General features: G+C 41.6%; 2 protein-coding genes across 4 annotated transcripts in view; one reads left to right on the top strand and one right to left on the bottom strand.

Annotated features, from left to right (window-relative positions):
* LOC145441178 (uncharacterized) overlaps positions 1-13,389 on the top strand; it is a 149,709-nt gene extending 136,320 nt beyond the window's left edge. Inside the window, exons 2-19 of one of the 2 annotated variants that reach the window (XM_080318986.1) lie at positions 190-323; positions 717-827; positions 1,211-1,276; positions 1,338-1,485; positions 1,549-1,674; positions 2,296-2,491; positions 3,152-3,324; positions 3,482-3,687; positions 4,120-4,229; positions 4,294-4,757; positions 6,319-6,527; positions 6,586-7,608; positions 8,536-9,024; positions 9,278-9,417; positions 9,485-9,647; positions 10,387-10,540; positions 11,899-12,042; positions 12,865-13,389. In XM_080318986.1, the coding sequence (XP_080175112.1) occupies positions 303-323; positions 717-827; positions 1,211-1,276; positions 1,338-1,485; positions 1,549-1,674; positions 2,296-2,491; positions 3,152-3,324; positions 3,482-3,687; positions 4,120-4,229; positions 4,294-4,757; positions 6,319-6,527; positions 6,586-7,608; positions 8,536-9,024; positions 9,278-9,417; positions 9,485-9,647; positions 10,387-10,540; positions 11,899-12,042; positions 12,865-13,007 (4,086 nt within the window). In that variant the 5' untranslated portion in view covers positions 190-302 and the 3' untranslated portion in view covers positions 13,008-13,389. Of the gene's footprint in view, positions 1-189; positions 324-713; positions 828-1,210; positions 1,277-1,337; positions 1,486-1,548; positions 1,675-2,295; positions 2,492-3,151; positions 3,325-3,481; positions 3,688-4,119; positions 4,230-4,293; positions 4,758-6,318; positions 6,528-6,585; positions 7,609-8,535; positions 9,025-9,277; positions 9,418-9,484; positions 9,648-10,386; positions 10,541-11,898; positions 12,043-12,864 lie in introns of both variants that reach the window. The other variant, XM_080318985.1, reaches the window with a different exon arrangement.
* LOC145441181 (WD repeat-containing protein 76-like) overlaps positions 13,022-24,614 on the bottom strand; it is a 54,668-nt gene continuing 43,075 nt past the window's right edge. For both annotated transcript variants that reach the window (XM_080318991.1, XM_080318992.1), the window contains 12 exons: positions 23,730-23,785; positions 23,559-23,676; positions 20,940-21,008; positions 20,673-20,779; positions 20,424-20,611; positions 20,131-20,284; positions 19,658-19,816; positions 17,745-17,860; positions 16,917-17,018; positions 16,700-16,855; positions 16,500-16,641; positions 13,022-14,187 (listed from right to left, as the gene is read on the bottom strand). In XM_080318991.1, coding sequence (XP_080175117.1) covers positions 14,035-14,187; positions 16,500-16,641; positions 16,700-16,855; positions 16,917-17,018; positions 17,745-17,860; positions 19,658-19,816; positions 20,131-20,284; positions 20,424-20,611; positions 20,673-20,779; positions 20,940-21,008; positions 23,559-23,676; positions 23,730-23,785 — 1,520 coding nt within the window. In that variant the 3' untranslated portion in view covers positions 13,022-14,034. The remainder of the gene's footprint in view (positions 14,188-16,499; positions 16,642-16,699; positions 16,856-16,916; positions 17,019-17,744; positions 17,861-19,657; positions 19,817-20,130; positions 20,285-20,423; positions 20,612-20,672; positions 20,780-20,939; positions 21,009-23,558; positions 23,677-23,729; positions 23,786-24,614) is intronic.

The raw sequence follows: 24,614 nt of genomic DNA, 5'->3' as shown, positions 1-24,614 counted from the left end.
ACTATAACTGCATGGTCGTTTGAAAATGTGATGTCATAGTAACATATTATATTGCTGAATATCGTGTCGAAGCATTTATTAAAGACGAGAATTTGATAATGGCTCTAATAGCGTCATTCCTTATATGTTGTCAATTAGTGATAACTGTGATTTTTAATATGGATCCACTCATTTCATCATTATCTTCTCAGTCGTGATGGATTAGCGTGTAATTTGTTGTTATTTTATTTTAATGTGATTTGAGTGCGCCTTAAGAGCCAGAATTACTGATTAAAATCTCAACAGCTTGATGCTCAACCATCATGGCTTCTGTCAATGTGAAGGTGAGTAACTACTTTTCAAATTGGCCTGACTGATAGTATTGTAAATGTTGAGAAAGACCTACTCCGACATTATAATAGGAGATAATTATATCGCCCAGTTGTCAGATTTGCCTATTTGATTTTTCATTTGTATCTTTTTGTTATACAAACATTGAAATGTCTCAGTTGAAAGAAAACACATTAAAAAAACAAAATGGTGACTGAAGTCTAGACTACTTCGTTCTGGCCAATTTGATTTTGAGATGATGTACGGTATGTCATTCCGTAGGTGGCGGAATTTACTTTTGAATATTGTAGCCTTCAAATGTCTGACTATAGACACCATTCTATTGATGCCGTGTATTTTGTGATATGAGTTCTTACCGTTTCGATTAATTTTTTTCTAAACAGCAGGAAGATCCAGGCATATTTCATCTCACTGTCGGAACCGAAGTCAGCGCAAAGTATCGTGGTGCATTTTGTGAAGCCCAAATAAAATCGATAAAGAAAAATGTCACCTACAAGGTACAATATATAATGTATAGGCTAGACATATTGTCAAGTGATTAGTCCAATATCGCATTCATTGGTAAGTCTCACCATCGCCAGTATTACTTCATAATGAGATAATGGGCATTACAACTAGAGAGCTAATTTACAGCCCACGGCTTCACAGTGTTATTTGTATCTGGCCTATCTTTGAAAAGAAAGGCACATTCCCATTACAATGGATTCAAAATTGCTGTTTTCCTGTACAGCATTATAACAATGATGATACAATACCCGATTTTACTCAAAGCCTAATATTTGTCGTTCTCGATCCAATCTATCAAGCCACTCCTGCTGATCCTTCCAAAATCATATTAAATATGTTTCATTGTACAAGCCTAAATGTCAATTTATTCCAGGTAATCAGTAAAAAAACTGGCAAGTCTTGTCATATCACGGAGGAATGCATTCGAGGACATTTGAAGGTATTTTCTACGGATGCGAAGGAAGAGAACAATCGATCTTATTTTGGTTTTTGGTTTGCAGATCGGCTGTGTTGTAGAAGCTTTGCTGCCGGACCAAACGACGTGGCAGGAATGCATGCTACAAAGTGCAAAAGACAGGAGCTCCTACACTGTCGTGTTTGATGATGGAGACGAACGGACCCTGTCACGTGGTTCTCTCTGTCTACAAGGTAGAATACTGCTGCGATCATCACCTTTCACTGTTCGCATCTGACGTTATTGCGGCTTTCTAGGAGATCGCCATTACGCTAAGAGTGAGACATTGGATAATCTTCCATTGACTGATCCGGAAAATTTTGGAACGCCGGTTCTAGCTCAAAAGAAAAGCCGCAGGAGACGGCCGCTCGATGATGAATACGGTGTGATCAATTGTTTGGTGACATAACTGCATGATTGATCCTGCCGTTGTTTGAATTTATTATGAATAGGCCTAGGCTATGAGAAGCATGTGCGAATGTTAAGCACGCTGCGCGCTATTGAATGTTCATTGTTCAGTAACTCTCAGATATTGATTTTGCAATTAATTCAGAGCTACAATTCATTTTGTGCTTAGGAAGGATATGATAATTAAACATGTAACCATGGCTTCGACGTGCAATCAAACTGTCTAAGAACACCACGGTGCATAGTGCCACCCTCTTCTTTGAGACAAATTGTCATGAATTGTTGAATTCTGTAAATCAAAATAACAATGTTTTGAAAGGCAGGCTACTGTTTAAGAGGTACATATTCAATCATTCATCGGGTCTTCAATGCCCTTTCCTTTTTTTTTATATCTCGGCTACTGTATTCAAAGGAAATCTAAAGCATGCATGTAAACATCGTAGTTTTGCACCTGAATAATTTTCACAAGATCAGGCTATGGCATGGCTTGCTCTACTTACGTCATGTAGAAAATGCCATACTGCTTTGCTGGCAAACTTGAGCCTATAAGGTTTGTGTTGCTTGAAAACATTTGATGTGTATGTAATGTGGTTTAGATAACGAAAGTGAAGGACACAGAACTCCAGATCAAGATATGTTGAAAACGAAAGAGAAGAAGCGGATGGACGGGAAGGAATACGATTCCAGTAGTGAGGATGAAGAGGACGAGAATGAGAGACGGTCGAAATATTTATCGGATCCATTGATGGGAAAAGTCGTCATTGTAGAACCCCACGACAAGAGAAAACACTGGTAGGTTGCTGTTGATGAAATTTTGCAGAGCAATATCTTACGTTGGTGTGTTTCTGAGTAATGTATTCTGTGATGGAATTGTAAGTCGTTGTCATAATAGGATCTGACTAATTGATGACTTGCAGCAATCACGTCTTGTTTCTTGCGGTTTGTCTGGTGGCTTGTGTACTTTGACCACCAACTCCTGATTGAATTGTGCAACTTGCATCCACCTGTAGGCTAATAGTCAGGTTTTTGTTTCGGTGCATTTCTCTTGGTTATCGATAAAGAATTATCTGAATTGAACTTGTGATATAATCTTTCACCTTTGATTAGGTCATGATCCCATATTCGAATGATTATTGTCATTATTGATAGTGAGATACCATTGCTTGTGGAAAAAAACTGTGTAATAGTCTATTGCTGAACTTGGTATTTTGTGTTCGATAAAACCTTTTCCAAAGATCCTTTTTCACAAAATTATCAAGCACATACATTGGTGATTGAATCGTATCGAACTAAACTTGGTATAACTGTATAAGCATTTGCAATAGTTGGTAGAAGCATAGTGTCATTTCTCCAATGATCAATGTCAATGCAATAATCTATTTTTAAACTACACTCACTAATGTTAACAGCTGTGCCTGTGGTTTTGTATCGCCATCTCGTTCATTGTTTCAGGTATCCCGGGCTTGTTGTGAACCCGCTTTGTTTTGAAAGCCACCAGAAGCTGCAAGACAGCCAGATTGTGGTGCGCTCGTTTAAAACGGGAAAATTTTCAAAGGCTTTCCGCACTTGTGTCAAGGAAATATCGCCTTCCAACATACCGGCGAAGATCGATCCTGTTTGGAAAAGTACGTGTTTATTCATTGTGACAATTTCGGAACTCTATACGTAAATGTGACACTCTTGTGGTTGTGTAACCGTCACAGATATATTTCTCAACTTCAGTAAACCGACATCTTAGTACAAATACACCAGTGATAATTGTATGGCACACGTGTTCAATAGCTATTGTGGAGGACGCGGAATGTTGGAAGTCCACTCGTACCGTTCCAAATCGCTGGAAAATGGATATCAGCGATTTTATGAACGATAAAAGCAGCGACGAAAACAGCGATAGCGGCGAGGACGAGGTGAAGAAAGTGACGAAAAAGACAGAGGATGTGGCTGAGGCATCCTTGACATCTGTCGCAAAAGCTGAAGCGGGAAAAAGCGTAAGGGCTTTTACTAGAATTATATTTTTTTGTGAAGCATATCGCTAGTAGTAGAAGGAAATCAGTGGTTCTAGTAAACATTGTGGCGCTGAAGTTTCTTTTTTTTCGTTGAAATTTAACCGATAAAATTCCAGCGACACATCTCCTTCGAGATTTTACTTCTTGTTATTCGGTAAATAACAGTGTGTATTTTGCTGCCATTTTTGGTAGCATACGACTTAGTTCCGGAATAGAAACAATTTAGTCTTATGTATGGAATAGCATGATGTAATAAACATAACTAATTTTTGGAATTGCACACAAATTTAAATTGCTTCACTAATTCTGCAAAAATACAGCAAATTTGCGTGTGTTTGTTATTGCAACGCATCAAATAATGTTCAAGTCTGGTTTGCATGTTGTTTGAAATCTGCAAATGTGTTTTTCTTTCAGAATCGTGATTTTCTGGAGGAGCTGTACAAGTTTTTGGACGATCGAGGCACCCCCGTCAGCAAACCGCCTGTTTTGGGCAACAAGGACTTGGATTTATACCTATTATTCAGGTACCGTCCCGTTTAAACGTATCTCGTGGTATCAGTCGACGTCTGATCACCGCGTATTTTCCAGGCTGGTGCAAAAGAAGCAAGGGTCGTACGCAATACACGACGTGAAAGAGTGGAAGCAGATCTACTTGGATCTGAGTATACCCAAGCCTAACCCGGCGGCCGGATACAACGTGAAAACCGCCTTCCAAAAATACCTGGGCCCGTACGAAGAGTACTGTGCCAGCTGGAAGCACATACCTCTCCAACCCGCTAAATCTGTCGCCGCCGTCAAAGAGAAAAAGAAAACACAGCAGTCGCTCAAAGACGTGGGATGTAAACAGCAGACCGAGTCAAACAAAGGAAAGGAGTCAGCTAAAGGAAAAGTGCCTGATGCTGGTACAGAAGGGAAAACACGGGCCGGCAGGAGCTCGCCGGTGGTCAGTCTCGTGATGACGCCGCGTTCGCGACGTAGAATATCGGAATCTTCGTCTGCTTCCGATGTCACCAACCCTATCGTGAAATCAGACAAAAAGAAAGTCGTTAAAGGTACGGTGTTTTGTTTACGATGGGTTAGGAATGGGTTATGTTTAATTAAAATTTGACTGGTAGGTTCGTGGAAATATAAGGAAAATGTCTTACTGTATGATTGTCCCGAAATGTAGGGTTATTTAGTCGGTGCTTTACCTCCTATACAGCTCATTGTCAATTCATACAAGTGTCGTAGAATCAGGCAATAGGTAACGTATTTAGAGTGCAAGCTGATCATGAGCACTCCGGCCACCCTCGGGATATTTTTCTGTAGATTACAGTTGTTGAGTGATCTGCAGTCGAGTGTGTGGTCGGTATGTTGACGATTTATGTCGACTAAATGTCATGCAAAAGCGTTGCACACCTGCTACGTTTCCGCAGTTTGTGGTCCTGCTTGGACTGGTTATTCGAAGGAGATTATATTTACTCATGACTTTGAACCCGCACGATCTGTAGAATTGATTGTCGTATTAGTGTGAAAAAGTTGCAGTTTGTGCATGTTATGGTATTGGTGTTCATTAGGAATCGGCATCTGTTCTGTTGGAAAGATTATTATTATCAATGTTTTCATTGATCGTAGAATGCAAATTATATGAATTTGGCTGTAATAGAGTTATCAATCGTAATTTTGTCTAGTGACTTGCCAATGAGAAACGACGGTTGCTGGCACATTTTTTTGTAATACCTAATATAGAAGATACAGTTAATCTAATGAATCGGACTGCTAGAAACCAGGATTGATCATGTGCCACATATTGTAATCGGCAAGTACCAGCATTATATTTTCAACAAACTTTTGTGTCGATTTGCTTCAATAGCATTTTTTTAATGATACAGACCAGACAATTCCGGTCAATTTGTTAGCCTACAAAAGTATTGACGTTTATAGGGTATATGCCTAATGCCTACCATGTTGGACGAAATTTAATTATTTTAAAACTAGGATAAGCATCACTGATCTCAATGCTAATTTCTCAACACAATCACAACACTGCTGTAAATATTTAAAGATCATTTAGTGAGACTGTGTTGCTATCTTTGTAACTGGGACCCTAACTAAACAATATCATTATCTTTCTGAGCATCTGTGTAGTCTTTAGATCACATGAACTCAGTTTCGGTCTGTGTTAATCCTCAGGTAGTGGCAGATGATCAATTAGCATATTATATCATCCAGGTTACACATTCGCCTTGGGCATTATCTGCAAGGATGTATTAGTAAATTAATCTGTGTTGTGGAATATTGAATTGGCATTTATAAAGAAGTTATGAGCGACTCTGTTGCCCTGTCAGAAAATATACCTCATTATCTTAACTGACTAATTAAATGTAGAATGGAGGCAAGAATCGATCAAAGCTATGGTGCAATAAGGTTGGGCGGGCAAGGTAGATGATTCTCGTGGGATTATTGCATTGTGTTTTGCGCAGATGCGAGTCCCGTTCCAGTAATTACTTACATTGTTATTATTGTAAGAAATAGTAGCTTTGGTTACTTTGCATTTACTCAATGTTGGCAGAGAGGTGTCGTTCTCTGTGTTCTTGTTGTACTTTCATTGCGTTCATTATGAACTTATTGCAGGAACGAAAAAGAATGACAATAAACGTAGCTCCGCTGGTCCCGAGTCGGAGACGGATGAAAGTTCCAAGGATGAAAAAGCAGGCAAAAGAGACACATGTGAGAAGCGGCCGGCCGTCAAAGGACCGAGCGAAGGCGGCGTTGCCAAAAAAATGAGACGCAACAGCACAAGCAGTGTCACGATCCAGTACGGCGTTGGCGACAGGTTGAAGGTACGTCAATTCTGTGTTACGCGAAAACCGTATACTTGACACCATCTCGTTTTCCAAGGTGAAATATGGCCACGGCCCCACTTATAAGCTATACGACGCCAAAGTCCTGCAAGCAAAGCTGCCCGAGGTCCTGGGCGGGCAGAAGGAATACTTGGTGCATTACGCGGGGTGGAACGCGCGGCACGACGAATGGATTCCGCATTCGTTCATCGTAGGCTTCGCAGACGACAAATGCAATGCCAGCCCGACCGCGGGTACCGTGAAAACGACGGCGAAAAGGCCGAAGACTCCGATTATCGGTAGAGGTTGCAGGAAAGAGGACGGGGCTTCGCCGTCATCATCGTGTGATATCAGCAGCCGGCTTGAGGCCGAAAACGACGACGACCTGCCTAGTTTCGACGTGAAAAGGCCGCGGATGTCCACCGCGTTCAGGAAGACGCAGGGCGATGATTTCGGAAAGACCACTGCCGAAGTAAATCATGCTTTCAAGCCTTACGTCGCGACAAACGCAAAGTCGCCCGTCGCTTTGTCGCAGTCGAAAGAAACCACGACTGAAGACGGCAAAGATAAAACAGAGGCCGCTGCGCCAAAAGAAAATTCCGTCAAAGAGTGTTCGCAACCTGTCGACGCGAGAAGCACCAGCCCCAACGACGGTTCCGGCGCCCCCAGCGACGGTTCCGGCGCGTCCAGCGGAGCGTCTGAAAATTCAAACAGCCGCGAGTCGTCCCCGCAGGTGCGCCGCACCTCGGCCCGGCGGTCGAAATCGCCGGCCCGTTTTTTCTGCCTGTCCGGGTCGAAACGGAAGAAGGACCCCGGCAGCGGCCCGAACAAGTCGAGGTCTCCGACGCCGGTCGATGACCCGCGGCAAACGAAAAGCGATGTCGTGGAGCCGAAGGTCGAAGTTTCATCGGCCAATGAAAATAGGTGTGTCCCTGTCACTGAAGACGAGGTTGCCGTGGATACGGGGAAAAACGCAGTTAAGAAGAAGGCGAGGCCGAGAGGGAGACCGAAATCTACTAAAAGAGAATCTTCGTCCGCGAGGCCTGTGGTGAAGTTGGCGTCGCAAGACGACTCCGTCAAGGTATGCCGTACATAAGCAGCTAACCTTGTACTGCAGGTGTTGTTATGATTGTGAAGTTGTGATGACTAGAGCAAGATCTGTTGCAGACATATCCGTGGAAAGTTGCGCTTATTTTTCACAAAAGTTGCACTAAAAATTTGCATTTATGAACAAGCACCTCGAAATTATTAGGGTGCGAGATACTCCAATCGTCCCATGTCCAAGGCACTGTAGCAAAACTCGATGTTGGCGACTTCAGCAAAGTCTCTTGCCTGAAATAATTGACCCAGTGAAAATATAATTTTCGGCGGTCTAGCCTGAATGTACGTCAAATCAGAAAAGACCTCAAATTTGAACGGAGGTGAAATAATCAGGTGATCTATTTACGTATAGTGCCAAATAATTCCAGTAGAAAGTTGGTTGCCTAGAAAATCGAAAAAACTTGCGAAAAGTTGCATGAAAAAATGAAGAAAAGTTGCAATCTAAGATTCCTCCAAACAGCTTAGAACACCATACTACATCTGAGTATTTAGGAAGCCGCCGGAAGTTGTAAAAAAAGTTGCAAAAACTTGCCCTTGTGATAACCGATGTTTTGGTCGAAATATTTACAAAATCAAGTGCCCGTCGATAGTAGTGTGTCTGAAATCTTATAAATTAGACAGGTTTCGTACCGTAGCATGCAACAAGGCTTTGGAATCGGTGTGATTATGTCTTTGTTTTGTGAATGCGATATCGTTCTTGTCACAATGAAAATCCATTGGGATTCGACATTTTTCTTACATAAATATTGCGATTTCTCTCCTCTCTGCCAAACGGTAAGATAGTTGGTCCGCGGTGTACGAATCAGACCCTGTATTGGAAATGTCATTTCACGGCCATCACAGTTCTATTTCGACGTACCGTACAACATGCCAGAAACGCAATCGAACTTTATCTGCTTACTTTCAGGAAACAAGTGCTAACAGCGACACCGTCCCTGTAATTGCGAGTCCCGTCGACGGAAAACCAGCCGACCCGGTCCATGTGAAAAAGGAACCGGTCGATCCGACGCGAACCACCGATACCGAAAAGAGAGAAGACGACTCGGACTCGCTGAATGACGACAAAAATTCAGTCCAGACATCAGAAGACAATCTGCCGCTCGAAGAAACCGCCAACAAAAAGGAGAGATCGCTCTCCCGCGACAATGCTGCTCCAGATTTCGAGACTCCTGTTGTCGAAGACCCGCCCACTATCGCAGACGCGCCAGCTGTAGCACCGCCCGATTTGGAAATCGACACTGATCAAGATGCCGAGCTGGAAAGCAGTGACGTCTGCCCGTCTTCTGCCTTGGCAAAGAGTGGAGATGATGATGTCGTAGATGTGGTTGAGCCGGTACCTTTTCCGGACGTGGCCAATCAACAAGCCAGCCCGCAGACTCCTCCTTCCAGTAGCAAGGTGAGGTGTCGTGTTGGATAATACGGTGTTTCTAGTAATGAGATCGCTGCCTGGCAGCTTCGGGGATGGTGTCGTTATTGAAGCAGACTGGTTTAGTTGTAGCCTAGCCAAATATAAATAACAAACCTGAGCATATGCTTTCTAGTAGTGTACTTTGAAGTTGATAGAAAATTAGTAATATAATAATTATTGACAATATTGTACCCTTGTCGTGGCACCTGGAATCTCGTTAACGCCATACTTGTCGACGAAGGTGCTTTTGGAAAACACGCCGCCGACCACGCCAGAGCGATCCCCCAACTACACCTCGGAAGATCAGGACATGGAAATCGGCAAGCGCTCGCCGAACATAGACAGCGACACGTACGACATGCCGGACGAACACAAAGACAGGTCTGTTGCGTGCGAGTCCGTACCGCGCGGCGCTCCTGACCTCTCAAATCTTGATTTTTGTGTTCAGCGGCGGCAGTGCAATGAGTAGCGGGTGCGAACAAGCGCAGACGAATGACGAGAGTATGCAAGCGGACGAGATTAACGAAGATTGTAACGGCAATATGGTGTGCTCCCTTGGCGGCAGTAAAAAGAAGGGCAACAGGCCCAATCGCTCGAGCAATGAGAGAAAGGTTCGTGGTGTGCCGATGCGATGCTTTGTCGTCGTGTCTCAGACGCAGGCGAACTGTGGCCTTGCAAATTGACCAAAAGCCGTTCGCTAAACCCAACTACCCAGGATGGAATGCTTCCGGAACTGACTTGTATAAACTAATGGATTTTCAAAATGCACAACTAGATCTAGAACTGGAACCGCAACTGGAATTCTTAAAAAAAAATCATTGGTAGTTGGTACAAGTCTGTTTCAGAACAGGGTCTTGTATCCGTTTTTGCGCAGTAGCTTACGATGACATGTGCCTCTATCATGGGTGATAAAATCAGTCGGTGTTACTGCTCCAGTAGGAGTGGCGCAGCAAAGTTCCGCTCTACTACAAGTAGAAATAGTGATTTCCAAGACATGTCAAAACGAGTGACCACGCATAGGTGCAATTTTTATGAAATGTATTCAGCTACAGGGATACAGGGGCTCTTGTGACAATTCGGCTTGTCAAAGTGATGCAAGCATATCCCATATCCCCTACTTTATGCTTTACGAAATCGAAAGTGTAAAAATGAAGTAGCTTATAAGTAGAAGTAGTCTGAAAACAGTTACTTGAGTAAGTGTAAGTAAGTAAGCAAAACCCATAGTATTGGAAAAAACGCTATGCAACTTGAAACGAGAAAAAAATGAAGTGCTATGTTGCTGACCTCGTCTGGTGCTTAGTGTTGGGGTGGGTGGGTGCCGCCTGGCGTCTGATGGCTGTTTGTGTTCAGGGGAACCCTCGGGACAGTTCCAACAACGACTCGGAAAGCGATGAGGATCACGAGAGAACGCGCCGGAAAAGCACTTCAAAATTCAAGCAGAGGAAGAAAAAGACAAAATCGAGACCGGAACCTCCCTCGGCGCCACCTCCGCTGCCCAGAGAAGGCGAGTGGCGTTCTTGAATTGTGCCCTTGTAGAAATCTGGAATTTTTCTGTCATTTATTTACGAAAACGGCGTTTTGTTTTGTCAGATATTTCTAGTCTAACTACTCTAGTACTCCGATAAAGTAGAAGTACTTGGCAGGGGCGTAGCCAGCCGAGATAAAAAGGGGGTAGAACTGAATAAAGGGGGCAGAATGAGCCTCTATGCGTCATACCTTTAGCGATAGCGACTTCTGTATTCCGTACGCTTTTCAAAGCGTAACTAATTGGCGGATCTAATTACTGAAAGCGAGTTAGCAATCAACAGCTTGCACGGGGATCGTGTGAGCAATCAACAACTTGCACGGGGATCATGTTACGATGCGCACGCACTCATCCCGTGACAGTGCAGATCTTATTTGTATTCAAATAAGTAATCGACCTTGAAACAATACCAGAACAACATTTCACGACGAACAATCTATACAGCGCAGAATCTGTTATATCTTCATGAATTTTGACATGATTCAATTCGCGTGTAAGAGTAACGTCTTCTCGGCGTTTTAATTCCATTCATTTCGAACATGGCGCATAGGCTATACTAATTGTACCGGCGTGTGAATAATGACTTATTCGCAAAGCGAGGGAATCTCAAACAAGTTTCGGCGCGGCTATTGAAGGCTGAATGCGTCCCGGTGGGATACCGATCACGAAAGGCATAATCTAGTATGACGTATATATGGTCATTGAGGTCAAGACAATGCACAGCAATGGCGTCAAAAATAAAATGCGAATCGAATGTATTGTGTCTTCACGCTGTTTCGGGGAACAGGCTTTAGTTCGGCAAAGCACGAATCAGATGCGATTGCTTTAAAACATGATTTCACTCAGTTACAAGTTGTTATTTTCATGTTATTAATGTTCGTTATCGTTTACAATGAACTCTTGATGAGAAAACAACGTGTTGAACGACGCGACAAATGTTATTATTGCTCGACGACCGCATTCAGAATGAAGGGATTAAGCTGATCGCTAACCCTCGCCAAGAGAAAAATGTAACAATGCCCCTTTCACGCTTGCATACACGCGCTTCCATAGACGAGAGATCGACGAGATAAAGGCATGTAATCAGCGTCGGCGATCGGCGTCGCGCTCAGCAAATTGAAATTACGCGATAACGAGAAGAAACGTTGTTATTGCAGTAGCGTTGACTTCGGATTTTCGGGATAGAATCGAGCCTGGAAGGGGGTAGAACGTTCTTCAATTCTACCCCCCTGGCTACGCCCCTGGTACTTGGTGAAAATAACCTCTGTGGAAAAGCTAGCCCTTGAAAACTCGCTCTGGCCTCTTTTTCACCGACGATGTATTTTGTCTTTTCGCAGAATTGGACGGAATGCCACAAGACCAACGCATCGCCCTGTTGCAAACGCGCATGGCGGAGATGCGTAAGATCTACGCGCAGCTCAAGCAGGAGGTGGCCAACATCGACAGGAAGAGAAAACGGGCGAAACGAAGGGAGCGCGAAGGTGCTAGACGTTCTCCCGTCTTCGCGGCGCCATATTCTAAACACGCCAGATAGCCGATTCCCGTGTAGTCCTCGGCGATGAAATCACTGTGCCTTTGGATGTATTCCCTATTTTTGAATTGTTTTTGTTAACGGGGCAAAATAAATTCCACAAGGGACGTGCTTTGATTTTGTTAGGGCATTTGCGCTTTGTTGCAATCAATCCTTCTGGACTTACACAAGATCTACTGTGTTGTAGGTCTTACCATGGATTAACGATGTACTTGCGTCGGAGCGTATTTTCTCCAATCTATTTCATATTTTTTAACCTTGATCCGAGAGCAGTAGCCATGCTCTAATGTCGGCGACGGTGTACTTTGACTTTTTCAAGTATTGAGTATGATTCTGTACCGCACCAGAGCGGTATTGTTTCTAGACTACTTCGTCTGTTTTCGATGTAAAATACTCTATTGCTTTTAAATTTTGTCAAGTGGAAAGTCGATTTGGGTCACTTTGATTTCTTAGGATGAACCGAGATCACGGAATATATGGTTATGGAATTTATGTCGGCTACAATTGGTTGTTCTGTGTCAGTTTAGAAGAATCTTCACAGTTTCTGTGAAATCCGAGGTTATGCTATATATTCTTACTAACCAAGTTACTCAATCGAGCCTGTCTAGTTGATTGAAGATCACCTATTATATCATTTAGGTAGAAATACATGGTGTTAATGTCTACACAAGCAGCATTAACGACCACTTATATGTACGTACAATATACCACCGGCTGACACATTAATTTTTGACAGACAAGCGCAAGTAACGCTTGACCGTTACTTTTACAGCTGCGGAGGCGCAGTCTCTTGCGAGCAAATCTGGTTCGGTGACCTCGACACCGACCAAGTCGATGTCTGTGAAAAGCGACGCCGCGGCCTCCAGCACTGTGGACAATGAATCTCTGAGCGTGATCAAAGAGGAGAGCGCGTAGACGAGACGGGCTGCTTATTTCGTTACTAATTTATTATCGGATTTTAACACGCATTGAAGTGAAGATGTATTAACAAGCCCCGGTTTTAAATGTAGATTTCTATGTCCCGGAGCTCTTTGCACAGTCTCCACTGCCTTTTCCTGCTCCCAGTTTCAATTTTATCCTTGAACGGCTTACGTTAACTCAAAAGCCTTATTCCTTCGTTCCATACTTTGCCGACGTGAAGCTGCATCGGGAGATACTTGTATGATAGGTCCGCAAAATGTTATTGCTATCGCTTTGAGAGTAAAAACGTCGTTTTACAACTCCATGAACACATGACGATTTTACCCGATACAGGTATATTTTATTTTCCAAAATAAAATGGAAGTATGAAACGAAAGCTGCGAACTTGTGAGTGATGAGCACAGTAGTAGGGCCAACAATTATTCATATTAAATAATCTCACATTGATCGGCACTATTGAAGCGAAAAAGCAATTGCATGAAAAATTTAAAGAGAGTGATGAGCACAGTAGTGGGGCCAACAATTATTCATATTAAATAATCTCACATTGATCGGCACTATTGAAGCGAAAAGGCAATTGCATGAAAAATTTAAAGAAAGTAACTGGCACTGGTAAAACATCAGCACATGGACAACGAATAATGGGAATACAGTGAAACAGAGGTGCAATTCAAAGTATCAGTTGTTGACTGACGACTGTCACGTGTTTAGTTAGTGCACAGACATAAATTTGAAGATCGTAATACTTGGAATTTGAGTATTCTCGACATATTCGATCTAGAAATTGTACCCATACTAGTTAGACAGTAGATCACAAGAGAGTCAAGATCACAATCGCGGAATGTACACTGACAACGGTGTGACATCCAGTGGACTTGCATAATACATCACAAGACAACAAAACTCGCAGAGCTATGGGGAAAATGTGGTAACCTTTACAATAGGCCCATCGTGGTGTCTACAAGCTCTGCGAGCCACTATTTGTCTTGAAAATGACCGGCAGCTGGTAGATTTCGGTCAATCATTTGCTGCAGAACATGAATACTCTTCCGTTGGCACTGCCAGCAAACAAATAATTTGACTTATGGAAACAATTGACCGACGTAACTGTCGTCAAGATGTCCCAGTCTTGCACCACATGGAATGCTTTCGCATGAGAATCGTAGATGTCAATCTAAAGGGAAGATTTATTGAGTGCAATGAGATTTTTTCTTAAACAGTATTGAAGATACTTATGATAAGTAGTATTCTACAGTATGAGTTACTGAGATACGATGACACTGCAAGTACAATAATACCTATTTGTTGAAATAATGCATCAGATAATAATGCACTGCTTACTCTACACACTTCTGATTTTGTAAAGAAGACGGAAGTTTTGCATTAGTTTGCACAATTTTTATCAGTGCCATTGCCATGACACCCTTGCTTGTGTTACGATAACACAATGGTTATTAGTTTTTTTTTGCAGTAACGGTGTTGATGAAAATGGCTGATCTTGCATATATTCGGATTGTTCTCGATATGCTGGTGTGACCTATGAGCGTGAGCAATCAATCAATTATTGTGCGTTTTACTGGGCCTCCATTGTTCTATCAGAAATACATTTACCGCAAACGAAGTGATCAGAGCTCGTAAATTAGTTGTAAAATAATCTAACGGCTGTGGACTTAAGGGTAACTTTGGACACTAAGCAGTAAAAGACTTAAATGGTTATTAATGGCAAAGGGTTGCCGCTGGATGTCCAATTCTTATTCATGAGGCAAAAGTACCGCAAGTAGTCTCAATAAAAGGTGGATTCATTTCACTACCAGATAAACTTGACCCAACATTGATAAAATAATGGAGGGTCAATTTCATCAATATTGATGGCCATTGAAATTCTTACAACCGAACATAGATAGAATGTGATTCATAGATTCAAAACTTGGCAGCAGATACTTCTAAGTAGTCTTAATCCATGGCAAAAATCTCAGTGGGTTCACCCTTAGATCAATATAAGAAAATATGATGTCCAGAGTTACCCCGTCAAATTTTATCAGAACGGGGTAACTTTGGAGAGTGGAAAATGTGATATTTAGAGCTCTGGAAAGTGGCTGCTTCATCTGTCTCAAAGTGTATCGTCAACTATATTCGTTATGACCGGCCATCAGGACTAATAGACTACTACTGGAATGAGAAGGTTAATGAATTAAGAGTCTGCCAAAATATGAAAAAATGGGTAGGCAATAAGCCGAGAGATTGTAATCGGGTGGAAGCTACTTCAAATACTTGGGCTATCACATACTCTCAAAGATGCGCCTGCTGAATATGGGATATCGTAAATTACGACAAATATATCCATCAGAGGACATAGTAAAGGGAAAGTGTATCTTTTAAAGAACCATAATATATTTGAAATCGGCAATAAATCAAGGTAACATGCCTAATGTTTGCTGTCGATTGCTGACACCGCCACATATGTTATTTATAAGTCCCAATTGGTGAAGACATGAGGGAAAATTGAGATAAGGGATGAATAAGGGGGCATTAGCTTTCATAAACCACCTAATTTTTTTATTTTTGTTGGGGGGGATGATTAGGTAAAAATCATGCAATAGGCCAGACGTATCCTATTTTGTTTCAGTTTTAGCCACTGCTCTCATCAACTCTTACCAAATAAACCTCATTTACGAGGTTTCATAAACAATTGAGTGTAAAGATATACAAAAAACTACATTGTCCAAAGTTACCTCACATGCCGGGGTAACTTTGGACACGGATGATTTACAAAAATAAGGTACTTATTTATGACCATGAAGATTTTGGATTAATTAATTCTAATCTTTGCTACATGACCCCTGAAAAACATAAAACTTGCCTCCCCTACACCCTAGCATTTCCAAGATACAAAGCGGAATTGTTGAAAATTGTCCAAAGTTACCCCGGTTTACGGGTATCTCTTTTCTATAGACTGCTCATTGTGGTCGGTACCTACCTAAATCAAACCTCTTGTATCATTTAAATTTTAATGAAGTATATAAGTGTATATTACTCATCAACCATCGGCGCAGGCTTAAATTGTATCTCACACACGTGCACGTGGCTAGTGCATTGGATCATATCAATTCGTTTCAACTTTCTGAGGTTTCGTATACTATTCTCTATTTTGGTTGATAATTTTAGACTGGGGCTATACAGTTAGCCTACTCACAGGTACTTTAGCATCTCCACTTATGCGTGAGCGATACGACGCCCTTTTGCATGTTCGTCCCTCGATTCAAAATAAATGGCAACTTTCGAAAAGTTATCAAAACGCAATCATGTCTTGTAGCCTACTTCGAAAAATCGACTTGAATTGTGACTTGACTTGACTCGAGTCAAAATGTGAAAAGTCTCGAGATGACTAGTGACTCGTAGGTAGGGACTTGATCCTAACACTGGTAGGAATGTAAGATTCGGGCTACGCATGCTTCTAGCGACAGTGACAAGCCAATCCACAGATACCTGTCTTGGCTGTTGCCAACTGCCCACCACAAACAGGTCTTCACATTCAGGATGCCACGTTGCCCGAAACGTTTGGTTGTTATGGCTACAGCTTGCTCGCAACTTCACATCTTGTTTTGTAATGTTGACGGAGTCAAATAACCTAACACAAGATAATATCAGAACGCACAATACTTTGAACCGTCCCACTGTAGTAATACCTCAGCTTGTCGTCCAGACAAGTGGTGAGTATAGTGTTGCCGGTCATAGGAGAAAAATATGCAGAACTAACGGATTTGCTGTGCCCGCTTATTGCAAAGACTTCCTTGAGCTTTCCTTTCTGCGACATGCGACGAATGTCATACAGCATGACGGACCTAAACGATGAGAAACTGTGTCATGGGGTATTGATATCGGGGAAGCAATTATGAAAAATACCCGTCTTGGTGTGAAGACAAGACATATTGTTCTTTAGTCGGGTGACAGCTGACGCATTTTGTAAATGCAGTCCTTGCATCGAGGGTTTCCACCACTTTTCTTCTGTCAAGACATATTGCGTGTTTGAGAGGAATAAGACTAAGTCGACGGGAGAATCATTGGTCAAAGCGGTCATCGTTGGCACTCGGGTAGAAGATGTTATAAATTTCTTTTCAAGTAGACGTAACAATTTCCGTGTCATTTTAAAACTATCTCAAGTGGAATACTGTGGCTATTTTGCACTGTCGGCATGACATTTTCGCTCATAAAGGTGATGTAAATGTAGGCCGAAACTACTTTCTACTTTACAAAATCCAGAGTTCGAAAGGTAAGTCTAGTGATTTTCTCGGTTGCTATTATAGATTGCACTAGTCGAAAATCAATTCAGTATAGACATTTCTGGGTGGTATGAATTACTCTTTTAACGTGATGTACTAAATAAACCGATCGCTATTTCAAGTCCAAACATAAAAAAGAAGCTGTTCCATAGATTAGCACAAGGTGGTAAATGTACAATTTTATTTCGGTAGAAGACAGCTCAAGTGTAAACATATCTACATGGAAATAAAGTGGGGTAATGAAGTAATGTTCGGAAAATGATGAGGACCCTTTAGAATAGAATTTGCCACGCAACTCTCATTGCGATAGCGAGGTAACCTTGTAGGACGTTTTGCAAAACATAAACCATGATTCGGTATCAGCAATAAACATATATTCAACCGGACGGCTAGTATTCGCACAAAGATTAGAGCCCATTGGTCACAGAAAAAGAGAGGCATAGGTTTGTACTTGGGTTGTCTTGTGTCATAAACAGTTATCCCTTGATTTCCACAGGCAGCGACAATGTTGAAGCCGGGGTTTATGAAGTCGAAACCGCACATTCTATCGTCCTGATCTAGAGCGACCTGAGTGAAAAGGAATCCAGGTTTACAGCCATTCGAATAATGCGAGCAAAGGTTACCAACTTATTCAGTTGGCATCCAGGATGCTGTTCATAAAGTGCAGTGATAAAATACACCTTAGGAGAGAGGTAGACACTCGTGGGAGTCCCCAGAAGTTGCATTGCTCAGCCCATGGCAACCTGAGCATTTCACGACCTGTGAGAAGTTGCTTGAAATTTAAAAAATATAACTTTATATTGAATCGTAATGAGTGGACTAATCCATAGTCTATATATAAACTGAACCGGAAATGCCTTTACTATAGAGCAGTGTTTCTCAAACTTTTTCCAACCGCGTAACCCTTATTTGGTTTTTACTACACTGTGTACCACCTGGATCCTGAATGATTCCTTTTATAACATAGCATAACATGGTTGGGTTATATTTTTGATCTGAACAAGTCACACACAATGTACAATGCGATAAGACACAATGCGATGTCATGAACAGATAGGAGGATGTAGAACGACACGCATCAGTAGCGATCCTTTACTCTAACATCCACCTCGGACTAGAGTGCCCGATGTCACAGTTCTTTTTCGATGTTGATCTCTTTGAAGCCGCGGCCCTTCCAACTAGTTCTTTTCCATTCATTGTGAGTGCTTTCTTTCGTCGGGTCTTTTTCTGGGCTTTTTTGTCGCCGTAAGAACGGCAACGGCAGGGGAAGAGGAGCCCAGATAAACCTCCGACGGGAATCGAACGCGGTTCGTCTGCGTGCTGGGCGCTTATCGTAACCACTACACTATCAAATGAACCGGTATTTATTACATAATATAGCGTTATTACTATGTAATACTACCAATGCATGGTAACAAAACACAATTTAATGTTATTGATATAAAGATATCTTCCGCACACGCTTGTATATTTGTTAATCCATGGTCTACCATTACTCACAGTACATCCGAGATCATGTCCAGACTCAATTAGACACTTAGTGTTCTTGGAGTTACTGGACATTGAGGCTGAGAGAGCAGCCGCGCTCATGCTTTCATATCGAGGCAGGGATCTCGGTTCTGCTTTTTTCAATGTGACGAATCAGTGTGCCGGTCTGACAGGATGGATTTCATGGTTGTGTTGGAAAGTTTCATTCAAAACGCACACTGCGGAAAACATTCTCCTGCTTAACATACTCATGAATTAGTTTATTACGCCCTAGTAGCCTAGTCAGACGATCCCACCAGTTACTTTGTTGCGAATCTGCTGAGATAATAACACCAACGAGAAAACGTTGCACAAATGAAGTAATTCTTACATGATGCATTTACAGTGGACTTAACCAATGTAAAAGGAGGCAAATTGTAGACCAAATACAATTAAAAACCGTCGAACTCTGCGCGTACCACTCAGAAACGTCTCGCGTACCGCAGTTTGAGAACCACTGCTTTAGAACCTGTCGATTTATGCAATGGATACGGAAAGCATTGTTAGTATGATGTCATATTGACACTAGCTGGCACTAAAGAATGTACAGATTTTGGGCTACGGAAATATTAGTTATGATGTCAGCGATGAGCATGTGATGTATTAATAATGAGCAGTCAATAACTCAATACACCAGACCATTCCTTGCTCAGTTGCTGTCAAAATCCATCAAAAACTAAAAAGTTTAGTAGCCCTAATCATAATTCAACATTGCAATCGATTGTATATGCAAATTAATCAACAATGATTACAAATACGTGAAAATGCTGTAATTGTCGTACGATTACAAATCACAATTACCCTACAACTGTTAGGAAGGTTAAAGAAGGTCTCTACCTTTTCAAAGACCGATTTCTCAAAATCCAAGCATCTCAGTTGGCCAGAGTGGGAGGAGTAGTAAAGTCGGTTGCTGTTGACCGGTGAAAATTTCAAACTGCTGATCACATGGTCACTTGTTCGAAACATGTACGTTCCGCTGTTGGAATCCCTCCGGCTCTGGAAAATCCAACGACACATCGGTAAAATGGACGCCTCGACGAACATATAGTCTCCAACACTTCTAGATATCGTGCAAAAAATCAGTAGCCCAAGAGTAGCGTTTAACATCATGTGCCAAAAAGCTACAAGTCAAGGCAATCTATTTCAGTACTATGTTCACAGACCGCACACCAATATACCGGGTAATTACAAGAACAGAACAACCATACCTCAACTGTTTGGCCAAAAGGGACAATGTCCCTGATAGATTGCATTGAGACAGATACAATGCCAAGCAAATTGTAATTAAAAAGTAATGAGATTAAACGTACCGGCTTCCATAATCCCAAGTTGCCAAAGCTGTCACCGGCAGCTACCAAAAGATCTGAATGCGACGATTGAACAGCCATGGAATAGACACTTCTCGTGGTGACTTGTTGCACGCATTTCCTCGTGATACTCAATCTTTTTACTTTTTCCTTGCTCCTGAATATTATTATTTCAGCCAATTTTGAAAGTTCATTTTTCCAGAATGATTCAGCTCATGAGAGCAATTTATAATCATCTCAGCTGATGATGCTTTGGGTTGATTTTTTTTGCATCTAAAAGTCAACAGATTCCTTACACGGCTTGTCCATCTAAGGTTGGAGACAGGACTTCGGTCACATCCTGTGGTCTTTGTTGCATGGAATCCATGAACTTGTAATAGTCATCGTACAGCTTCTTATTGTCTTCCTTGTCCTTCTTATCTTCTGGAGTTTCTTGCTCAAAACCCACAGCGATCATGGCGAATTCAGTGATTGGTAACGAACGCTAAAAGAGCAATCAATGTATGAAAATAGGATAAATTGCTAAATTGGCGAATATTGTATACCACAGAAGACATGGATACCTTGCTAGCTCCTGCAGGATCAGATTTTTCCAGCGGTTTTTCAACAGATCTTGAAACCCTCGACGAGCTTTCAAGCTTTTTTTTCTTACCTGAAGTAAAATAATTATTTATATATTATATGTTATAATAGGAAGTGAATGAGCATCAAGATTTGTAACTAATATACATAGCGATATTCCCCAATATTGTACAACACAGATGACACGGATCGCTCGCTAGCTTGCAAAAGACAGGATTTTACCAACGTACCCTGATAGTATCTTACACCGCTCGCCGGTCTTAAAACTATCGACGATCTTTCAGGCTTTTCCTTCTTACCTGAAGTAAAATAATTATATATTATAATAGGAAGTGACATAAAGAGACATAATTTAAGTTGAGCCGGCGGTACCGAGGACGAAAACCGTGTAAAAGTGGACGACAAAATCCTCCACCTAAGCTGGTGAACGTATTTATTTCGAAAGATTCCTAGCTTTACAAATTCGTTCCAAAAAGCCTAGCGCTGTAGTTTCATAGAGATGTTGCTTGCAATAACTTGAAAAGTTGATAGATATTTATGATAAATGGAGCATGGCTTACTGAAGTGGATACTTGAAACCACATTCAATTATGTCTCACTCTGTCACGCACTGCATGTTTATAACAGCAAACACTTGTTTCACCGTGACTCCCTGTCAACCTTGACATCATCATTTTGAACTCATTGATATCATGACTTAGGTTTGATGTTGTCTCCATCATCAGATGGAATGGGTTGATTCTCAGAGGTTGGAGCTGTGAGGATTTCATAACACAAAAGCAATTCGCCGACTTATGTAGAAACAGAAAAATGAACAGACATATTACTTTCTATTGAACTATTTCTAACTTGTTGAAGTAATAAGATTAGATGTATAAGGTTCGGTTAGATCTATTTTAGGTTATGTGATGTTGAGTCGGGCCTTTGAAGGAAGTCGTTGTGGTGATGTGGCCCTAGGTGAGAATGTGTTTGAGATCGCTGCTCTGTATGAAAAAGCAATTATTTTGAAAAAGCACTGATTCATTGACTGTTAAATCAGAATAATTGTTCAAATAGGTAAAGGACGTAGTTCATTTTTGTCCTTGATGTTTTTTGCGGCTTATACAAATACAACGTCTCATGATATACATACAATCCATCTGTGCATATACATTAGGGTTGTTCAGATTTGAAAAATTGTCAGGAAACTTCGATGCTTGTGACCCAAATGAAGGTTTAGTACATAAAACACTTTTATGAGCAATTATGGTCATCTTCGTACTGATCTTCTATCCCCGAAAACCCCCCAAAGATCCACGGGGCAATTCTCCTTACTACTGGATATGCAATGTTGACCACGTCACCGGTTTATAGCTTTTGTGACGTTATCAGTTGAAAACGGCCGTGTAGAGATGATATATTGCAATAAAATAGCCATGATTTCAAAATTGTACTTAACTGCAGTCCCATAAAGGCCACATGCGTAACGATTCCACTCTGCACAACCTGTATATCATGCTCATGGGAATCATGTATTGGTTGCACCATTGACATCGGCTTGTTTTGGATCGTACATTGAAGAAGCGCCGTTGGGTTGCAATTTGTGAACAAATAGTGATATTCCCAGCTAGTTTTCAGCCATAAGATATTATTCAAAGGTTTGTAATGTCAGTAATACTTTTCTCAACTTCAAATCATCTGTAAAATACCGAGTTATCTTATTTTATGGTAGACTGCAATTTAGTTGAAGAAGAATGCCTGAAACAATGCATCAGCACAATGTTCCGCGCTTGCCTTATAGATATTCTTGTCATATTCCATACGTTGTCAACCTCTTCAACAGTTGGAAGGACACAGTCCTGCGTTGTGGTAGTTTCGGGGCAATTTTCTTTCCGATATGGCGGATGTAGTAGAACCTCATCTAGAGTCAGTAACTTGGAGTGACTAATACACTCAAATAAATATCCTTCTGAATAGTGACCAGAATATCAGACCAAATAGTGGGCAGACCTGAATCTTGTTCATGGTTGGTCCGCAAAACCCATACCCTCTTTTGGCCTTGATAACGTTGAGACGGTGAGGCTGAGACGCGGCATATTATTTTTAATCATTTTTATTGACAAGATTGCTTGAACATGAATCTATGTCGAAATTTGCTGCGGTATACTTAGGGGGGGGGGGGCATTTCAAGCGAGAGCCAGGGGCGGCAGCACATGCTGCTACGACAGTGCATGGACCTAGCAAGAATGCAAATCGTTGGGTGCGATAAATCGTCCTCTATAAAAATGGGCAAGGTACATTTTGACGTAACAAAGCAAATGACGCATCTTCTTAAAGGAAGTTGTTATCACATTAGGCATTTTCAGCGCAATCCATATATTGTCTTGCAATATAACTTCTAAGATGCAAAATAAATGTAATCGTGAGTAATCGTGATCACTTTTCCAATGTAATCGTAATCGACTACTTCCTGATTTTGCTGTAATCGTAATCGCGTCATTCCGAAGTAATCGTAATCGCAATCGATTACATTTATGAAGTAATCACCCCATGTCTGTTTGGGTCACAAGCATCGAAGTTTCCTGACAATTTTTCAAATCTGAACAACCTTAATATACATACCACGAGTGGATGATGTGCATATGCCGCTGGACAAGGAAGGTACAGATATAACCTTGTAAGGCTTTTTAAGTCTTGCACCGCCCGCCATGGTATCCCAGCAATGCATGAGCGCCTAGTGGGGAAGTCATGGATACCAGTGTTATTAATCAGGTCTTTGAACTAACTCGACCGGGGATCGACCCACGACCTACCGACCGGACGCATCACCATTAGGCTATATTGTTCAAATAGATTATAAAAAAGATTACGAAATCGCTTGCCAACTGACTCTTGCACCTCCCCGGTCAACGCTGCGATGTTCAATTTAAGCAACAAGTTTCTTCTCTTCATATCAACTTCCATTCTTTCTTTCATGTATTTTGCTCTCTTAAAATATGGAAGAATGAGAAGACATGAAGAAGACGAAAGAAACACCGTACCATTGCTTCACTGTCCGAATCAGAATCTTCCAGATCGAAATCAGTCTCATTCATTTCTGAACAGATGAAGGTACAAAAATTAGGTACACTCATCTTCTAACCTTAGGTCGAAAATCCAGTCTCTGATTTGCCTAAATATGAACAGCGTTGAAAAATAAGACTATGGTACTGAGAGCCTGAAAATTACATCAAGCCGTGGAATGGTGTTGACAGTTTTTAAAGCTGTATTGGATCAGACATTACGCATTTTTATTGTTGATAGCCTACGTCGGCTTTCAGAATGCACCTGTGTCACAAGTATGTACCCTGGACAGGCCAATTTCAGAGCCCTTTGCTATACGGTAGTTGTGATACATGACGGTTGGGGTTCAGCCGTTGTAATGACTTCAGTCATAAAAACAGAAGCAGACAATATATTTTCATAGAAGTCTATTACCAACATGTGCAATGTGCATGTGTCAGCTTTAGTGTAAGTTTTAGTCCAGTATTCTTATTGGTGTAGGCCATAGGCGTATTATGAAATAAGTATCATCATCATTGGATTATTAGCAATTTTATCAGTTCAATACACCACAAAAATACGAAACAATGAAAGGATAGGAAAAGGAAAGTGTCGAAGCGACTTGGAGAAGTCTATGGAATCAGACACCCACCTTGGTCTAGGCGATGTAAAGAGGAGGCATGCACACCGAATGTAAAGTAAAAGAAGATAGTATGGAAAAAGCAAGCGACAAAATGGGTGGCATGTCATGGAAGGCGAGATCGATAGGTCAGGTCGTGGTCCAGTAATCTTGAGGATGGACTAGTGTTCACTTAGTAGTAATTGTTTGTATTTCGATTTGAATGTGGACATGCTCGTCGACTGTCGGGTGGCCTGCGCGATAC

The sequence above is a fragment of the Botryllus schlosseri genome, chromosome 6, assembly GCF_051294905.1.
Source record: "Botryllus schlosseri isolate E-star chromosome 6, Bs_hap1, whole genome shotgun sequence".
Lineage (NCBI taxonomy): Eukaryota > Metazoa > Chordata > Ascidiacea > Stolidobranchia > Styelidae > Botryllus > Botryllus schlosseri.
This window is presented reverse-complemented; position numbering and strand designations above follow the sequence as displayed.